Source organism: Podarcis raffonei, chromosome 6 (assembly GCF_027172205.1).
Source record: "Podarcis raffonei isolate rPodRaf1 chromosome 6, rPodRaf1.pri, whole genome shotgun sequence".
Taxonomy (NCBI): domain Eukaryota; kingdom Metazoa; phylum Chordata; class Lepidosauria; order Squamata; family Lacertidae; genus Podarcis; species Podarcis raffonei.
In genome coordinates, this window is record NC_070607.1 from 42330168 (window position 1) to 42349849 (window position 19682).

The 19682-nt window shown below is 40.8% G+C and overlaps 1 protein-coding gene across 1 annotated transcript in view; it reads left to right on the plus strand.

The window, feature by feature from the left end:
- USP24 (ubiquitin specific peptidase 24) overlaps positions 1 to 19521 on the plus strand; it is a 72583-nt gene extending 53062 nt beyond the window's left edge. Inside the window, exons 46-67 of the mRNA XM_053392315.1 lie at positions 12 to 153; positions 621 to 740; positions 1146 to 1366; positions 1873 to 1997; positions 2633 to 2774; positions 3743 to 3893; positions 4705 to 4800; positions 6036 to 6139; positions 6240 to 6353; positions 6960 to 7056; positions 8103 to 8219; positions 8725 to 8817; positions 9609 to 9711; positions 11158 to 11279; positions 11444 to 11557; positions 12526 to 12591; positions 12948 to 13014; positions 14438 to 14519; positions 15140 to 15215; positions 15308 to 15394; positions 16300 to 16410; positions 17754 to 19521. Of these exons, the coding sequence (XP_053248290.1) occupies positions 12 to 153; positions 621 to 740; positions 1146 to 1366; positions 1873 to 1997; positions 2633 to 2774; positions 3743 to 3893; positions 4705 to 4800; positions 6036 to 6139; positions 6240 to 6353; positions 6960 to 7056; positions 8103 to 8219; positions 8725 to 8817; positions 9609 to 9711; positions 11158 to 11279; positions 11444 to 11557; positions 12526 to 12591; positions 12948 to 13014; positions 14438 to 14519; positions 15140 to 15215; positions 15308 to 15394; positions 16300 to 16410; positions 17754 to 17816 (2413 nt within the window). The 3' untranslated portion in view covers positions 17817 to 19521. The remainder of the gene's footprint in view (positions 1 to 11; positions 154 to 620; positions 741 to 1145; positions 1367 to 1872; positions 1998 to 2632; positions 2775 to 3742; positions 3894 to 4704; positions 4801 to 6035; positions 6140 to 6239; positions 6354 to 6959; positions 7057 to 8102; positions 8220 to 8724; positions 8818 to 9608; positions 9712 to 11157; positions 11280 to 11443; positions 11558 to 12525; positions 12592 to 12947; positions 13015 to 14437; positions 14520 to 15139; positions 15216 to 15307; positions 15395 to 16299; positions 16411 to 17753) is intronic.
- The last annotated feature ends 161 nt before the right edge of the window (positions 19522 to 19682 follow it).

Consider the following 19682-nt stretch of genomic DNA (forward strand, 5'->3'; position numbering starts at 1 on the left):
ATTTGCTGTAGGTATGAACGAGAGGAAGCCTTTATGGCTCTCAATCTAGGAGTCACTTCATGTCAAAGCCTGGAAATTTCATTGGATCAGTTTGTTAGAGGAGAAATTCTGGAAGGAAGTAATGCATATTACTGTGAGAAATGTAAAGAAAAGGTAATGCTCCCCCCCTTCCCTGGTGATAGTTAAAATACCTGTGATACTCTAAGGGAGAGACAACCCAGGGTGTGTTAGTACACTTAGAGATCTGGAGAATGAGTCTAGTCCAAGCCCTCAAGTTTAATGTGTGCTTGTTTTTATCACATTGATATTCTGCGGTTCCTTTGATGAGTCCTGGGGTAGTATATATATATATTGGGGGGGGTCACTTCAGAATATTGGTGTCCTAGGCAAAGTAGAGACAAAATATTTGTATGTTTGAAAGTTTTTGCCTTTGAGAAAAGGCGTGTAGTAAATGATTTGATAAGGAATTAGTAGTTAGCCTTTAGAAAATAGTTTTCCTGCTCTTTGATTCTGTCAACCGAAATTCATAATTGTAAGAACACTTCTCTACAGTGAGCAGGAAGTATGCATTCCCTGATGCTAAAATGAGTAGCTGGAGGTGACTCTCTTCTGTTTTTAAGAGAACTACAGTAAAGCGGACGTGCATTAAAGCTCTGCCTAGCTTGTTGGTGATCCACCTCATGAGATTTGGATTTGATTGGGAAAGTGGACGTTCCATTAAGTACGATGAACAGATAAAGGTAAGCACAGCTGCTCTTTATTTCTCTAAAGGAATGGAATGGAATCTTTACTTCTCACCATTATTTATTCTCTTCCAAGTATGCATGTTGCCCACAGTGTATCTCTGTCCCTCTGCTAGACCTGCCCTAACTACTAATGGTGCTTGCAGAATTTCAAAAGAAGTGATTGTGACTTGCTTTCTGAGCTGAAGTCCATAATCTTCCTCACTGGAAAAAATTGGAAGTTCCATGCTGAGTCCTGGAAAAACAGATTTGGTTTGCTCTATGACTCTGCATCCCATAAACTATTTCTTGTGTTCAACCTTTAAAGGTTAGCGCCCTGTGTTTTAGGTAATTACAGGAGGTTTATAAACAAGTAATAGGGCTCAGGTTTAAATTTAATCGGAAGTGTTTCCTTTCAAACAGTTCCCCTGGATGCTGAACATGGAACCCTATACAGTTTCAGGAATGGCCCGGCAAGATTCTTCTTCGGAAGTTGGAGACAATGGGCGACACGTCGATCAGGGAGGTGCAGGATCCCCACGGAAGAAAGTGGCCCCTACAGAAAACTATGAGCTGGTTGGGGTGATAGTGCACAGCGGTCAGGCCCATGCAGGGCACTACTATTCCTTTATCAAAGATAGAAGGTAAGGAGATAGTCTGCTCTGGACGGGCTCTACTAGTTCTTTGCTTGCGTACTTGAAAGCAGCTAAGACCATGCAGTGTTAAACCTGCAAACTCCTATTGGCAAATGCATCATTTTTGTATAGCACTTTTTAAAGCTCTGTATGAAAGTATACCAGTATGCTTGAAAGTTTTTGCAAATGTAATGGGGTAGCTCTGGCTTAAAACAAAACCAGAATCTTCCTTTCAAAGGATGTGTGTGACAGGAGGGATTATCTTTATAAAGTTTAAATCATTGTATGAAACAGACTGGTGGTGAATGTGTCTGCCATCTTGCTGTGATTTCTGATCCCTTTATATTCAGATCTGTTTTGTTCCATATTTGATTTTAACATGAAATCATTCTCAATGCAGATTATCTCTTTGGTAGCCATGAGAATTGGAAAGCTATTAGGAAACTTTTTTTGAGATTTTTAAGCCATCATCTTTGACAGTGAACATGGCTTGTGTTTCTGTGTGTTACCAACAGGGGATGTGGAAAAGGAAAATGGTTCAAATTCAATGACACAGTTGTTGAAGAATTTGAGTTGAATGATGAAACTTTGGAGTATGAATGCTTTGGCGGAGAGTATAGACCCAAAGTTTATGACCAGTGTAAGTATAAATTTTGTGTTCCATTATCACTTTTCCCTGCATTTAAATCTTACTCACTTCAGGGCTGAGTTACAGGATCACAGTTGCTGATGTGGAAGTTTGGCATCTGTCTTCAGAAAAATTTAATCATATTACTGACATACTGTATGGCTGCTGTCCTGTTGTTTTTTATTCTATTCATATGGCTCCTTAACAAATTGGGAACTGAAGAGTGTAACTGGTGTGATCAGAGTTGCTACACCAACACATGCTTTTTCTACACAAGGCATTTCCATGTAGGAAGCAACGTGAAATGTGCGTGTGGTGTGTAGTGTATTGCTTCTGTGCATGTACACACACACACACAGAGTGAAGCATGCATGCATATCAGTGCTGTGCTGTTTCCTGCACAGACCTGCTTTTCTTGGGGTGGGGGGGAGAAAAATGTTTGGTGGGAAATGGAATTGAGCCACCTGCCTTTGGAAAAAAAAATGCCATGGAAAATGTTGCTTGTTGACCCCCGTAATCAGCAATTTATTCTTTCCCCGTTGGAATGTGTAGATTTCCATTAACAACTGCCTGAAAGTTGTAGTTAGGCCAGTATTTCTGCTGCAAGAATCAGGTCAGTCAACTATAAGGATATCTCTTCTTCGCAGCAAATCCATATCCTGATGTTCGCCGCCGCTACTGGAATGCCTACATGCTCTTCTACCAGAGAGTCTCTGACCAGAACTCACCAGTTTTGCCAAAGAAAAGCAGAGTTAGCGTCGTGCGTCAGGAAGCTGAGGACCTGTCTTTGTAAGTTTACCTACCTCTAACCCCAGTTATCTGATTCCTGCACAAGCAGAACATCTTGCTTCCCCTCCAGTCTCTCTCTCTCTCTCTCTCTCTCTCTCTCTCTCTCTCTCTGTGTGTGTGTGTGTGTGTGTGTGTTTAAGCTACTTAACCAGAAGCTTATTCCTTCCATGAGGGACCTCTGCAGAATTTATAATCTTCTGTTCAGAGGAGTACTCTTGAGGCTATAATTTGGTTACACATAAGCTCAGGACAGCTTCTGTGAGTATGTTTATGACTAGGGGCATCCAAGACATTTAGGAGGTGGGTGCTGTATGAAGGAATAGGACTGTACAAGCTACAGTATTGAAACTTTTTAAAGATATAACCTTGAAAAAGTAGAACATAACCATTTGGGGGTGAATACTTGCACCATGAAACTCAGATCCTGCTAAAACGGCCAAAAAACATTTAGTCAAAGAAACCTTTGGTTTTCTCTTTACCTTGTTTCATTTTTTTCCATTAGCAGGGGGCTGGCCAGCTGACTCTATGAAGGCTCTTTTCATTACGAAAAAGAAATGGTTCAGTTATGAACATCATTGGGTATTACAGATACGGTGTATTAGTAATAGCAGAGGCAGAGCTGTGAGAGAGGGCTTGGCAGGTTGTTGAATGCATGGGAGCATCTGTTTAGAGCAATGTACTCAGCACCACAGCAGTAAACAGCCCTGGAGACCTGATGAAGGAGGAGAAGCTACACTGGCTTCTTAGAAAACACTGCTCCACAGCCTGCTGCCCTAGCAAAGGATGCAGGATTGTAGCCACAATCAGCCATATAACAAGTTCAGGCCTTCCATGCGCAGAACGTAAAGTTATGATCAAATGTGCATTGCTAGATGCACAACATACTTGAGAACTTTGGCTTTGCACTTTGTCAAGCAAATGGAAGAATATATTTTCAGAATTGAGCTTACATGCGTTTTATTTCCTAGGTCTGCTCCATCTTCACCAGATGTTTCACCACAATCATCGCCACGGCCCCATAGACCCAGTAGTGACCGCTTGTCCATCTTGACCAAGCTGGTCAAGAAAGGGGAGAAAAAAGGCTTATTTGTAGAGAAAATGCCGGTTCGGATATATCAGGTAAACAGTGTTAATGGCAGCTAGATAACATTATGAAAATGTCATGAAAATGTCAAGTATTCACAAGATAAAATTCTAGGTGTAATGGATATAGGTATATCTTTTACTCTCTGAATTGTTCGGGAGCAAAACAAAAATCAAAATTTAATCTCGTAGATTTAGAGGTGACACTTCATTTTAAAGCTATTCAATTGAAGACCATTTCCTCATGTTGTGGGACTCGATAATCGATAAATTAATCACATTTTGTGAAGAAATAGTTCTCTCTTGTAAGCCTAATGTCTGTCATTTTCAGTGGACAACTCAATTGTAGCTGCCCCTTTGTTTATCTTTGCCAGCACTATAACATAGAATAATAGAATTGTAGGGTTGGAAAGGCACCCCAAGGGTCAGCTAGTCCAGCCCCCTGCAATGCAGGAATCTCAGCTGAAGCATCCATGACAGAAAAACATGTGAAAGTTTAGTTGCTGTTTTATGGCACTGTAATAAATGTGAGTTCTATTTTCTATTTATTTTGCTGGTAATTCTTCACATAGAATTTGCCATTAATCTCACTGCTGCAGCCCACTGAGCCTAATGTTTTCAGTGAGCCTTTCCAGTATGACTTGATTAGCTTGGTGATAATTACAGCTAATTCAGCCCAAATCATGCCATTTCAAACATACAGTATGAGATATACATTGCTTCTAACATCCTGCTTTTAATGATGCTTTTGTTTAAAAAATGTCATATTTTCTGTAAGAAAGATTTAGAAATTCTAAATATATCCTTGACTTTTATTTCTAAAACCAGACATGTGTTGTCATTTCAGATGGTGAGAGATGAAAACCTGAAGTTTATGAAGAACAGAGATGTCTACAGCAGTGACTATTTTAGTTTTGTTTTATCGTTAGCTTCATTAAATGCTGTGAGTGATGAATTTTATCTTTCAGATACTAAGTGGAGTGAATTGCTGAGGCTCAGTGGAGCCAGAACAAGATAAACTGTCCTCAGTGGGAAGAGGGGGAGAAATTAAGACTATCCAGCAGCAAACTTCTTTTTTAAAAATGAATGCATTGTTGATATAGCATACTATGGCCTCTTTGATTACTTAACTGCAGTAAAACATATGTTCAGTCTGTGATTATATCTTTTAGGGTGCTCATTGCCTGTGTGTGGGCCAAATAACAGGGTGATTTGTGGGGCTGCCCTCCACCAAGTTGGATCAAGCATCCCACAAAGCTTTATGTTGTCCCATTGTTTCTGTACTTTTCCCTCATATATCTATTTTTTCCTACATCTCTTTGCAAGAAGTGAGTCTGTCCAAAATGTTGTTGAAGGGCTCTAGATTGTGTTTTTTGTCAAAGCACAGCAGTGTAGGACTTTTTAAGAAGTTAGAAGCTACTCACACACATATATGTTAGCTCCTGTGTTGCTCTGCTTTAACAAAGAAAACTGAAACACCAAAACTCTGCAGCCAACATTTTAGACACCCTAAGGCTGTATGGCTTATCGTAGGCCTGTAAAACCCATCAGAGGACAAAACCACTGGAATGAAAAGGCTGGTATGAAGCATTTAATACACACCTTTAATTATTGTATGAAGAGAAAAGGCAAGAGACAAATATCTGCTTCCCTCGCCCTTGTAAATTTCATCCACTTTGGTCAAAGGGAGGGGGGAGTTATACCATTTTTCAATTCTCCATTATAGTGAATGGGAAACTCAGAATTTTGTTTACACAAAACCAAATCAAGTCAAATAGCAGGAAGCAATTTGAAAATGGATCAGAATTTTAAAACACATGCAGTTACAAGGCAAATATTGAGGCCACCGCACACACTCATGGTTTGGTTTGAGCTAAAGAGGAAGTTCCAAAAAATGAGAAAAAGTTTGTGCTGGATTGCAGCTCCCAGAGCATAATCCAAGGGACGGAAGCTGTTTTCCCCCTTGCTTTAAACACCAAGGAGCTTAGCAGAAGAGTGGAAGTCACCAGACATTTGACAAAGCATTTTTCTGAAACCTCAGATAATTCTCTTTACCTTCTTGTGCCATCCTAAAACTATTTTGGCACCATCTCAGTTCCAGTCTGAAAACTGTGTTTAATAATCTTATCAGAAAGGCCAGTACTTGTGGTGTTATGTGATGCACTTTCTTTTTCTTAGACAAAGTTAAAGCACCCCCATTATCCATCTATGGCAAGAGTAAGTTTACAACTAGCAGTCCAGTTCCTCTTCCAGACGTGTCTGCGAACCAAGAAAAAACTCAGGTAACACTTTTAAAAGCTTTTTAAAAGAGAGAAAACGTATATTTCACATATTGAAGTCTTGCTGACCTTACTGTGATTGTTTTTTGGTGTATTTTTTAAGGGTTGACATAGAAGAATGGATTGCAACCATTGATGCTTTGGTTTCTAAAAGTTTTGAAGCTTGTCAATGGTTGGTTGAATATTTAGTTGAGGCAGAAGGGCGAGAGCTCATAAAGTAAGTATCAATATAAGTACACAAGTCTAACTATTATATACTACTCGCTTATCTTCATTAGAGGCATGTACCCAAAAATTTGTCTACTTGGATGAATAAGCCATATGAGAGAATGATCTACTTGTGGAGAGGCAGATAGCCTTTTAGATATATTTTCTGGCAGGAAATATAATTTATGACATGAATATAAAAATTGCTTGATCCATTAAGTGCACAGTGAGTCAGTGTGTGTGTGTGTGTGTAGGCATGTGTCTGCTCCAAATGACAAGCTCTGTCACACTGAACGACTTTCAGTGGAAAGCCTATCTACATTGCTTTAGGCAGTCAATTACTGCTTCCTTTTAATCTGTCTATTTTGTTATGGTATTAAGTCCTGCTGATTTGAAGAATTCCTGTCAGACGCACATAGATATCATTTACATTCTATGAGGCACCTTCAGTTTGGCTATTAAGTGACCGTATCCAGTCTTTCTACTCTCAAAGAAGTGTAAATATTGGATTTCACACTTGAGTAAAAGGCAGGGATTGCAGATTTCTACTAGCACATGAGAGAGATGGATTCTATCACGCGCATCTTCATTTTTATTGCATGTGTGCATTTTTCAGGACTTTTCTACTGGAATGCAGTGTAAGAGAGGTGCGAGTTGCTGTAGCCACCATTCTTGAAAAAACCTTAGACAGTGCCTTGTTTTATCAGGAAAAGGTCAGTAATATGTAACTGCTGGTATGCGAAACATTTCATTGCACTTCAGAAAATTGTATGCTACTGCTTCATTAATGGTATATGTTAATTGTTCCCCACCCCTCTGCCGCCCTTGCTCTTCCTGTCGTATTTCTTTAGTCTGTTCACTGCCAGAATCTTGTGACTAGTTTCAGACGTTTGCAAATCCTATGGTTCTGTGATGGTTTTGTCTAAGTGCAGTATTAAGTGTTGTGAGAAACTCCTACTTGAAAAAATAAGTTCCTGTTCTTACGGCTGCAGAGATCCATTTGAGAATGTATGGGCAACGTTTGGTAAAATCTCAGGAGGTGGTTGGTGGTCAGAGAAAGAGGCTTAAATGTCCTGCTTAGCTCCTTGCATAGACACACACCAAAGTTGTTGTCGCTGTGCTCAATACAGAGCTTTTTAAGCTTGAGTGTTTTTACTTAAATTTGCTGGGCCAGTGGTCAGACTTGAAAGTGTTATAGTCCTTCTATTCTAAGAGTGTATACGCTGACGCCCTTCTTAAATAAAGTTATTTTGTTCTAAGGATATGTGTGAGTCCTGAAATGTATTATTATTATTATTATTATTATTATTATTATTATTATTATTATTATTATTATTTATACCCCGTCCTCCCCAGCCAAGGCCGGGCTCAGAGCGGCTTACAAGCAATAATAAAAACAAGTTGAATGATTACAACTTAAAAACAAAATTAAAATACAACATTAAAATATGGAAACATTAAAATATTAAAATGTAGCCTCATCGCAGGAGGAGAAGGAAAGGAAAAAAGAAAGAAAGGGAGGGAGGGAATCAAATTGGCTCCAAGCCAAAGGCCAGGTGGATATGTAATAGAATTGTTCAGGGGGGTGTTAAGGAAGCAATGCCCAATGGCCAGCTGAACCAAACTGCCTGGCATTTGTCTTAAGCAAGCCTAATAAATCCATAGGCAGTAGGTGCCTTTTGTACTTATTATTAAATGTGCCTTAATTAAATCCGCCTTCCTGATAATACAAGATCTTCCCATCTTTACTTTTCAACAGTTGAAAAGTCTGCATCAGTTAGTGGATGTGCTGCTTGGTCTGCTGGACAAGGACGTCCCTGAGAACTGCAAAAACTGTGCCCAGTACTTCTTCTTGTTCAACAATTTTGTACAAAAGGTAAACCAAATACTCACTCTTCCACTTCTCTCTTTATTTGCCCTATGTCCTAGGACAAATTTATGTTATGGGTAAACATTACCATTATCACATAAAGGTAGATTGTTTTTCTCGATTTCTTATATAGCCATTTAGAGTTTAAACCTGTTACAGGTGCTCAAATCAAGCCCTATTGACTGGAGAGCACGCCTTTCCCCAGGTGCTTTCCAATGGTCTGCTGCAGTCTTTAGGGCATGTGTTTCCAGCTGTCAGGACTTCCTTTGTGTTCAGGGCATCCTATTGTTAAACTGGTAAGCAAGCAAACCTGAAAGAAAAAATATCTGCAAATCACAGGGCATCTGGTGCTGTGGAGCCATTCAAAACCCTGCCAGTCAGTAGTATATAATTTAATCATATGTGCTTTTGGAAAGTATGACGCATAATAAGGAACCATAATCTAAAATGTGCAGGCATGCTCTGCATATGGAAACAGATGTGACCCTATGTTCTGTTTGTCCTTTCACAGCAGGGTATAAGAGCTTGTGATCTCCTTCTCAGGCATTCTGCCTTGAGGCATATGATCAACTTTCTCCTTGGTCCTAGCCGTCAGAATAACCAGGTAATGAGGTGCTTAATATTATCTAGTAGTCTAGGTAGAATATTTGTGTTGCCTTCAAGTTCATATACTCAGTTACAGAAACTACCCATTGGGATTAAAACCATTGTGAACTCTGTCTTCCGATTGCCACCGCTGCTCCTGCACCTGAGAGCCCAACAGAAGCAGCCAAGGAAATTTAATCTGTGTGCTCCTCTTCCCCCTGCAATCGTATGTGCAAGAAAACAGCCAGAGTCCCTGCAGCTGCTTCCCTTGGGCCCAGCTCTGCGCTGCCAGCAGCATTTGAGGCAGGAGGGAGGCAGAGCCATGTGTCTGGCCTGCCTTGGCAGCTGCTGGTACTGACTGCCTCAAGCCTGTAGGTGATTCAGCACAACTCAGCCCCGTTCTGAACTTGCTGCATGCATTGCTTCTCCCTCTTGGAACACCCTGCCCATTGTTGGGACAAGTTGCTGATAGAAGGCTTTTTGCATTAATCAAACAGAAACGGGTGCCTACTTGCAACATAACCCAATTCATGGTGCGATATGCCTAGGTTCTGCTGTACCATAAAACTGAGTCTACCTTGGAAACTCAAAATGACTTCTCCATATAGCACTCTATACTTTGCTACTAGTATATGAACACAGTTGCTGCTTACTTAAAGCAAGCATATGATTGGTTTTAGAAATGCTCTTCCCTTAAATAAAAGAAAAGAAAAGACACAAAACTGAAAAGTATGTGCAGGCAATGATGTTTAAGCAGGGCTTGCAAAATAATCTTCTACTCTTTTTTTTAATATTGCCTAACAAAAACAGAATCGCAGATGGAGTTCAGCACAAGCTCGAGAGTTTGGGTTCCTCCATAATACCGTGGCACTGCTTGTTTTGCACTCTGATGTCTCATCACAAAGGAATGTGGGTAAGTATTTTATTTCACAAAACTAAATGGCCGCTGTTAATAATGCAGCTTGGCTGATCTTCAGTAAAGAGATTAAACTTCCTCAGTTTACCCACCAAGAGCAACTCCTGGTTTTCAGTGCCTATTTGGAAGGAGTGTACACCAGCCACCATATTCAACTTTTAATCTGCAGCTTTGGGAAGCAGCCTGATCTGTTTGGAGCCAGTCTTTCCAATTCAACCCATTGTTATTCAGAGCAGAGCCAATTTAGATCTGTTAAAAATTAAGCTCTGTTTTCTCAACCCCTTCATGATAATGGGGAATCTAAAAACAGCTGTAACTTTCTTCCCTTTTCACAGAAGTGGGTTAAATTTGCCAGTGGGTCCTTGCTTGGAGGATCCTCCAGAATGGATTAAGACTGCAAACTAGGCATTTATATCCAGGGGACACCTAAAGGTTAGATTCTTTTCCCATCAAAGGACAAGTTATACTTTTTTCATTTTCTTCCAGAATTGGGTGAAATTTGTATGCACAGTCACCCTTTCTGTGAGGGAATGAAGCTTCACAGCGCTTCTCCCACAAGGACAGACTTGACCATTTTAGGGTGGGCACGCTAGGAATTGTGGGCGAAGAAAAAAGTGCTAGATTCTCAGGAAATAATGTCGCCCCTAGCAAAGACCCTTGTGCCCAAATAGTTGTAGTTAGGGGGTTGAGCTTCTGCCTCCCACAGACATTTGGAGGCAAATTCTCTTCTCCCAAGGAGACTTGCATGGAAAGGGGTTGCTGCAAAACACAAATCCGTAGGAAAAAGGGGTTTTCTCCCAGCAAGGACCTGTTACCATAAGGGTCAAAGGGCTGGTCTTCAGCCCCTTTCCCACTTACTTTGAGGCATACAATGGAAATCTTTCCATTCACTGTAAAGAATGGAACATGTAAAGAAATAGCTTTCAACCCCTCCTCTAAATATCTGATTGGAGTGCTGTGGGAAAAGAAATCAGTGTTTCAAAGCTAGACCTGTTTCTCAGATTCCACCGCCTCTCCACCCTTCCGAGTTTTGGGAGTTTCCCCCAGTCAGCTTGACTTAGTTTCTGGGAGGCTAGAGGTGGGAATCAAGGCCACAGAGCCACCTGGAGGCTTAGGGAGTCCCCAGTCCATCTGGAGGCACCATGCTAGTAGCACAGTCTGATGTGGGAATCTTCCCCAAATCACCCTGATTCACCTTGTAATTTGCAGTACACAGAACCAGTGCACACCCCTGCTATTTACTCTCTGCATATAAAGTTGCTACTCAAAAGGAGTAGTGGTTCAACTATTTTGTCAGGAGGCAGGCAGGTGGGGGATGTCTCCTCGTATTTGTTCAGGAAGGCCGAAAATCACGTGGATCAAAGTTTTTGCTATCCTCTCCACCACTCGTCCCTCTGCGTGTTTCCTGCCTCCATATTTCATTTCATTTCGTTTATTTTTCAGCTCCTGGTCTGTGTGTTCTGCATTCACCCCTTAGCATTACCACCTCTGGGCCGCTCCTGGCCCTCCATGAAGAAGTAGAAGCTTTACTGTTCCTGCCTGAGGGGAAGCCTTATTTAATGGAGGTAAGCTACTGTTTTAGGCCTATAAATTATGAGGCTTGGGTTGGGTCTTAAATGTGAAGAACATTTAAAAAGAGCAAATCTACGAGCTTCCCAAAGCTGGATTTTTTATTTTTATTTTAAGAAAGAACGGCTGCCTAATCTGACGCTTTGTGTTTCTTCATTAGGTGATGTACGCATTAAGGGAGCTAACTGGATCGCTGCTGGTCCTCATTGAGATGGTGGTGTACTGCTGCTTTTGTAATGAGCACTTTTCCTTTACCATGCTGCATTTCATCAAGGTAAGGAGAAACCAGTCAGGGTACACGTTCAAAACATGGCCTGTTCTACGTTGGTGCCTGAGGTGTGTGTGTGTGTGTGTGTGTGTATGCGCGCACACGCATGTCTGTGTCCGTAGCAGCTCAGTGCAGTACAGAATCGAATTGCCTCTTGCACAATCTCCATATTGGCAGATGCCAATTCTTCAGAATGAAAGAGCTTATTTGCACTTCACTGTACACATTAGCTATTGTAGCACATGAAAAGGCTCTGCAAAAAGATACGAATAGCCAGAGCTTCTGGCATATTCCTCCATTCATCCATGCGCTCCATGCATGTATATTAATTTCATTTCTATCACACCCTTTTTGCGAAAGAGCTGAAGGTGGCATGCATGGTTCTTCCCTTCCTCAATCCCCACAACAACCCTGTGAGGTAGGTTAATTTAAGAGACTGCGACTGGCCCAAGGTTACCCAGTGAGCTTCATTGCCAAGTGGAAATTTGAACCCTGGTCTCCTAGGTCATAGTGCAACATATTTCATATTTATAAATGTAACTTACTTGCTTTTATGAGAGCAAAACACTTATATTTGAAATGGCAAAACAAACAAAAATTGCTTAGTTTCCAGGAAGCAGGAGATCTGTATGTGTTTTAGCCCATAGTTTGTACTCCTCTCACTTCTCTAATTTTCCTATTTTATATGTTTGGTTCCTGCTGCCTGTCCTCTAGCACCCTATCCTTTGAACCAATGCTCTTCAGAAAAAAATCACAAATAAAGAATTCTTCCCCAGAACAAATTGGAAAAAAAAATGTTTAAATGTATTTCTCTGATGACACAGGCTTCTGATAAAAGTGCAGATATCTAGCCCCCACCTTGTTATAATTTAGGGGTTTTTAAAAATGCAAAATCATATATGAATGATTATCCTAAATCTGATATTCATGTGCGTGCCCTTCCACCTGCTTAAATCTGCGTCTTCAACTTACAGAATCAGCTGGAGACTGCTCCACCCCATGAGTTGAAGAACACCTTCCAGCTTCTTCATGAGATATTGGTAACCGAACACACTTTAATAACAAACAGGGGTCTTTTTGCTTGTTTGTGTTACGCTGTTCACTCAGTCGATAAGCATTGGAGTATAGATGCCAAAAACGAAACTAATTTATACAACCAATTTATACAACCAGGGATTTTCCCTTATCTGGTTTTTGCAGTGTCATAATATTATTTATCTTGCTAACATAACAATGGATATAATCTGGCCAAGGTAGAATCAAGAGAAAGCCCTTTTGTGCAGGCAGAAGTCCTTGTACTAGTGGAAAGACTTCATTGGGTACAACCAAGAAATGTATAACTATACGATAGATTCCAAGTGTCTGTATAAACTAATTGTTCTGTTCCTTTTCACAGATTATTGAAGATCCTTTGCAAATAGAGCGGGTCAAGTTTGCATTTGAGACTGAAAATGGATTGCTGGGTGAGTAAAACTGCTGTGAGGTGTTAATGGATCCAAAGAACCTTGTAGGTTCTTCCATGCATGCAAAGAGGATTTGTTTTTTCTCAGCTTCCTGGCAAATCACTTTGAAATTGTGGGAAACTTCCAAAACAAAAAATTGGCAGTAAGAAAATCAATGGCTTAAATCCAGTGGTCGCACAAGTGAAAGGCAGGTTGCACAAGCAATCTTCCTCTTCTTTCCACCTGAAAACTCTCTTGGGGGTGATGGGGCTGTGTGATACAGAGTGGCAATGCAGGAGAGGTGAATTTCCCCCTTCCAGTGACAACAGTTCAGCCCCACCAAAAAGAAGTCTGGACAGGGTTTTCATTTTGTACAGAAGCCGGGGGGGTGGGGTGGAGGAGATCATTTGCGTAAGCAGCCTTACACTTCCACATCTAACGGATACTGCCCACAATCTCTGTCCTTGAATATATTCAAGTGAAGAATTAGAAGCAAATTTATGATGTGTGAATTCAAAAGGAGCTATTTTTTCATTGTGAAGACTTGGTTCATATAGAAACAGAAGCGCTTTTTATCATTTTGACTACTACGTCAGAAGCAGGTGGCATCAAAAGAACAGAAATCCTGTAGGTAATGGGGGGGGGTATGTTGATATAGGACACGGGTGGCGCTGTGGGTTAAAGCCTCAGCGCCTAGGACTTGCCGATCGAAAGGTCGACGGTTCGAATCCCCGCGGCAGGGTGCGCTCCCGTCGTTCGGTCCCAGCGCCTGCCAACCTAGCAGTTCGAAAGCACCTTCGGGTGCAAGTAGATAAATAGGGACCGCTTACCAGTGGGAAGGTAAACGGCGTTCCGTGTGCTGCGCTGGCTCGCCAGATGCAGCTTTGTCACGCTGGCCACGTGACCCGGAAGTGTCTGCGGACAGCGCTGGCTCCCGGCCTATAGAGTGAGATGAGTGCACAACCCTAGAGTCTGGCAAGACTGGCCCGTACGGGCAGGGGTACCTTTACCTATGTTGATAACCAAGTTTCATCATCTTTAATTGCTCTATTATAACCTAGGTTGTAATCCCACAGCTCATTGCATGTTTTAACTAGAAAGGGGGTCTTGACATTTTGTTGTTAAGTAAGACATGAATCATAGGCTAAATTCATACGTTGCACCAAACTATGCTTTTGTCTAAGTTAGTGAACCGTAGTTACAGCTATTGTCTGCAGAAGCTGGTGCTGCTCAATGAAAGTGAGAAATATTTATGAAAAACTTCTTGAAATGGTTTGTCTGTGGAACGTTTTGAAACTACAGCCATGGTTTAGATTCTACACTCTGGTTAGTGGTCTGACATGAAGTCCAAACTAGGATGTAGAATCAAATCTCCCTGCTTTATGGCAGGGCCCACTCCTGAAGTCTTTAATACTGATTAATCTCCTTTCTTTTTCTTCAACAGCACTGATGCACCACAGTAATAACCATGTGGACAGCAGTCGCTGTTATCAGTGTGTCAAATTCTTGGTCACTCTTGCTCAGAAGTAAGTATAACACTCAGTGAAATGGAAGTCGGTGTGTTCTGTTTCTATTAAGTCACATGATTATAAGAAGCAGCTGTGGCTTCAGCAAGCCTTTGCCAGTTCTCTTTTATCCTTTTTCAGGCCCAAATAAAATGTGTAGGATCCATTTATAATCTAGATAAAGGGTCTGCTTCTTGTGAACCTGTGATCCAGGAAAGACTAGTTGTTTGGATACCTAAAGAATGTTCAATGCTGTGCCTTCAGTTGCATTGTAATAGTAGCAGGCTCAAAGAAAACACTGTACAGAACAGCAAATATGAAGCCTGTGCTGTTTGAAAAATAGTGATGTTCTGTCATCTGTAAAATCGTCCTGTCACTGCAGTGCATCATAGCCGCTCAGCTGACTGACTGTGACAAGAAAGAATTGCCCCGTGTGACAAGGAAGGAAAGGTTTTGTAAACTGGAAGAATTTGTACTTTGGAGACGTTCTGAAACATTTGACTCCATCCTGCTCTGTATTGTGGCACACAAGCAAAGGCAGTGAATTTCACAGCCAGACAGTTCATAAAGTATGAAAAGGGAGTGTGATCCTAAATTACCTTTAGATAAATAGTTTTAATAATTTGCTTTGGATTTCAAAGGTGCTCTGCTGCTAAAGATTATTTCAAGGAGAATTCCCATCATTGGAGTTGGGCTGTACAGTGGCTTCAAATAAAGGTAATTTAAACCCTTTCGTTACAAAAGTTTATTCACGCGGCTATAGTACTGTTCCACAGTTTCCATTAATGGATGCTTTCATATTTCTCTAGATGTCTGAACACTACTGGGCTCCACAGAGTAATGTATCCAATGAAACCTCAACTGCCAAAACCTTTCAGCGCACTATTTCTGCACAGGTCAGCCTAAATTTGACACTCTTTACACAGAATCTCTGTGGGCTATAGTTACCGTGTGTGTGTGTGTGTGTGTGTGTGTGTGTGTGTTTATACAAATATAATGAAAATGGTAATGCTGTCTAGCATTTTTGCTGTCGTGTGCAGTACTCTCCTGTCTAATTACTATGTAATACTGGCCGATGATTGCCAAGTTTTATTTATGAAAGGCACAGCAAACTTGGTGCACAAATGCTGCAAGCTACATGGGTGTATGCATACATTACCAGTCTTCATAGGCTTGAAATTCATTAGCGTGACTGATTTTTAAATAATTTCAAGTTGCCCATTGCTTTAAACATTGAAACAGGACTGAAGTGCCATAACTTTCCAGTTTGCTCTTTTAAAAAATAAACCTCATACAGCTGGGCTGGGGGACCAGGAGCCAAATCCAACTCTCCTGCCCTCTCTGCATCTTGCCCTCGGCACTCTCCCCAGGCCACACTCCTCATTTGTTCTGCCTTTGCATTTGGAGTGCTTTTGGTCCGTTAGTGTCCCTGAACAGAAGATGAAGACTGTGTGTGAACTAGCCTACTATGCAAAGGTGAAAGCTGTTTGTTGCTCCTCCCCCTTTGGCTTATGGCTCCGCCCTCCACTACCATGTGGTCTTCCAAGGTTGCGCAGAAGGGAATATGGCCCACAGGCTAAGAAAAAGTAGCCCCTGCCCTGCAGTATAGCAAGGGATTTTTGTTAAGTCTCTGATATGGTATCACTACCATGCTTTTTTTTTAAAAAAACAAAACCAGTTTGCCATATTTGAACCAGTGCCAATTTATGCCTGTTTGCAAGCACATTTCTTTTTCCTAGTAAGCAGCAACATTGTGTAAAAAGTATTTACTTGGCTCTGAAGTCCTATGGTTTTCCTTTAGGACACGCTGGCATATGCCACAGCGTTGCTGAATGAGAAGGATCAATCAGGAAGCAGTAACGGATCCGAGAGCAGCCCAGCCAATGAGAATGGTGGCAGACATCTACCACAGGTAAAGGGCAAGGTTGTTCTGAGTCCGTCACCTGCATGCTTGCTGCTGTCAGCTTCCTAATTGGCATTGCCTCTTCAAAGCTGAGTGACTAATACTTAGGAAATGGTTTGCTTTCCGTTCACTGTTCTTGCTTTGCATAACCTGATGCTGAAAACTTTCGAATTCCACCCCAGAAGCTCACCTGTTTTATAATAGTGGTTGTTTTCTATTGACAACCATAATTCCCATTCATGCGTTCAAGAAGCTGTGAGAGTGGTTGCTTGACTTGAGAGTTTTGCAGAGACTGCTTCATATAGAAAGTAATTCGTGCAAGTAGCTCCCCACATGGTTCCAACTAGTTTTAAACCCCACCCAGTGCAAATGAATTGAGCTTGTGCATTCTTCTGTCAAACATTTGCAGTGTTCTTTGTTTCAAAGGCCTTGTTGCCCAGCTTGATTTGACTTCAGGCCAGTCTAGCACCAAAGAGTGATAAGCACAAAGCATCAGAATACTGAAATACTTAGGGTAACAGGCACAGAACAGTTTCACAATATAGCCAAGATAGGTTTGATACTAGCCTGGTTTAAGATGCATCTGTTTCTAAGCAATATAGTGGAGTTCTTAAGCACATTACTTTCTTAGATGAAATTCACTCTCTCAGACTTTAAAGAACTCAGGCAAGAATTAGCTCTACCAGCAGCATCTTGGAGGCTTAATTTGGTTTGGCATACATTTACCATAGTGCGCCTTCCTGGTGACGCTTGTGCCATTCAGATCAGCAAAATAATTGCTGAGTAGTTCTAAATTGCCAGCTATGCGGTGATAGTTCACAGTGCCTGGGGTCTACGACGTACTGCCCATGATCTCCATAGCATCTTGAGACACTTCACTTGGCACCTGCTAAGACCCACTGCCCCTCCCAATACTTTTTAAAGAGAATTTGGCTCCCCCCCCCCACTTTCCATGGGTAGAAATAAAAGGGCATGCATCCAGCCACACCTTCATCTTGTCTCCTTTTCACCAGAATGCTTCTTGCCCACCCACTTTTTTGTTCAGTTGCTTGTTTTGGTTTCGTGAAGGTTGCCTGCTTGCTTGTTTTGAGGGAGGTAGTTTGCGTGTTTTTTGTTGGTTGGAGGGCGTTTTGCTTGTTTTGGTGAGGAGGTTGCCTGCTTTTATCTGTATCTGTTTTATTTGGGAGAGGGTGGTCTCGGCACTGCCTATTCCTTCTGTGAAATGGGTGTATTGTGTTGCCTGCTTCAGATTTCCAAATGTGCTTTCAAACCCCAGAAGGCTAGGGACCCCTGCATTATGTGATACTTGGAAGAGTACATATGCTTTCCTAACTCTTTTGTGTTTTTGAAAGGGCACAGTGTCCCCAATGATGATTGGTGAACCTAAAAGTGACCTTGATGATGTGGATCCTTAGTGGTTAGCTGCAAGCTGAAGAACAAGCGTTCAACGGAAGCATTGAACCCCTGGCATCTTTCTGATATTGTTAAAATCCCACCGCTTTCATCTTTTAGAAGTGAAGCTTTCTAAGAAAAAGTGGCCATGCTACTTCCTAAAGAGAGATTCTCCAACTGAGAAGTTTAAGCATCAGGCTGTGGGGGAAGTCCCAGCATCCTTTGTGGTTCTTGTGGGATGCTGGTCCAAGCATGAGTTTAAAAATCTGTCACAAGATTTTACCAATTTAAGGAAAAATATCAAGTGGTTGAAATTTTTATTATGTGAACCTTTAATGAGTGAATGTAAAAAAAACTTGCTTTTCTGTGATGCTGCAAAAAAAAAACTTTCAGTTTTTATACAGAAGAAGAAAAAAAATCTGACTGCCTTTAGGTATGGAGGGCAAATTTTTAATCTTTCTGAAAATATTGAATAGTGATATTCAAAATTATGTAAAAATGTGTGACTTACACTTGGCATTGTAAATTATTAGTTAAGAATCAGTTTACACAAGGACCTTTGTATTTAATATGTCTCCTAGGTCATTTGTATAGCGCTTTGCAGAAAGGGTTTGCAGCCCTTTTGTGTAAGGATGGTTATTCCTTATGGAATGGTTTTGGTACAAGGAAGTCTGAAATTGGTAACTTTTTTTCCTGATGCTAAAAGTAAATGGATAAGAGCAATAAAGTAGCTTTGTTTATTCCAAGAATACATTTATGTATTGTGGCATCAGTGGATCTTTTTAAAAAAAATGTTGATGAGTAAGTTTAACAAAAAACAAAAAAAGCACTTTAAGACAGAATTTTATTGCTGTTTTGCCTCCTTAAATCATCATTCTAACACTTGGAGACATATTGAATAAATTGTAGTCTTAATGATGTGATCTGCAATCATTTGCTTATGCTTTTGAATTTGAGAGTTGGAATTGGCTGTATGAGATTCCTTGAGTGACATGGGGACATATGAATTTTTTTTAAAAAAACAACAACAATAACAGGCAAAGATTGTAGGCTTTGTTTTGCTTGGCCAGGCAGCATTGAAAATACAACAGGTTCATTTGTTCCTTAATAACTGGAAACCAATTGAGCTACATGGGTACAATTTAGTTTTCCCATGTGAAATGCAGTTAAGTGATGTCTTTAGCAGCTCTGGGTACTAGCTTCTTCTGTGCCAATTTTTAGTTTTTTCACATTTTTTTTCTGCACTGCTTTTGCCTTTGTTCGAGGATTTTGCCTTAATTTAAATGAAATGCACCATGCACATGAATTGAGGGGAAGTTGTAGAGTGCCTGGGTTACCTCCACTGTAGAAAGGTTTGCCAAGTCAAAGGCACAAACAGCCAAAAAGTGCCTCTTTTTTCTTTTCACTTTTATGTACTATTGCAAAACCTGATCTGACACAATAGCTTTCTTCACAGTTGTGCACTGGTTGTGAATATTACAGGTCACTTCACTGCTGAAGGAAACAGCTATACATCTTCCAGCTGGAATCTCTGCCATGTGTTTTGAGTCAAAGGAATCGTGTTGGTAACACTGCATGTGCAAAACAATGACATTTCAGTTGAATTTGCTTCTCTCAAGACACGTGTCTTCTTTGAAATGTGGCAGAATTCAGATATTTTATCAAAAGCCTCCAAAATTTTAAATGTGGTGTTTTAAAATTTTGAATAAATTTTGATGTCCCACCCCATTTTTATTGCAGCACCTATCTTCACTTTTAAGTTGAACCAGAAGCGAGTGTTAACAGAGGTGATATTAAAAAGTATCACTCCTGTTTGTCCAAAGGCATTGGCGCTTCCATCATTTCCTATGGAAAAGATGGTCTCTTTTTCAGACTGAAACAGAACGTTG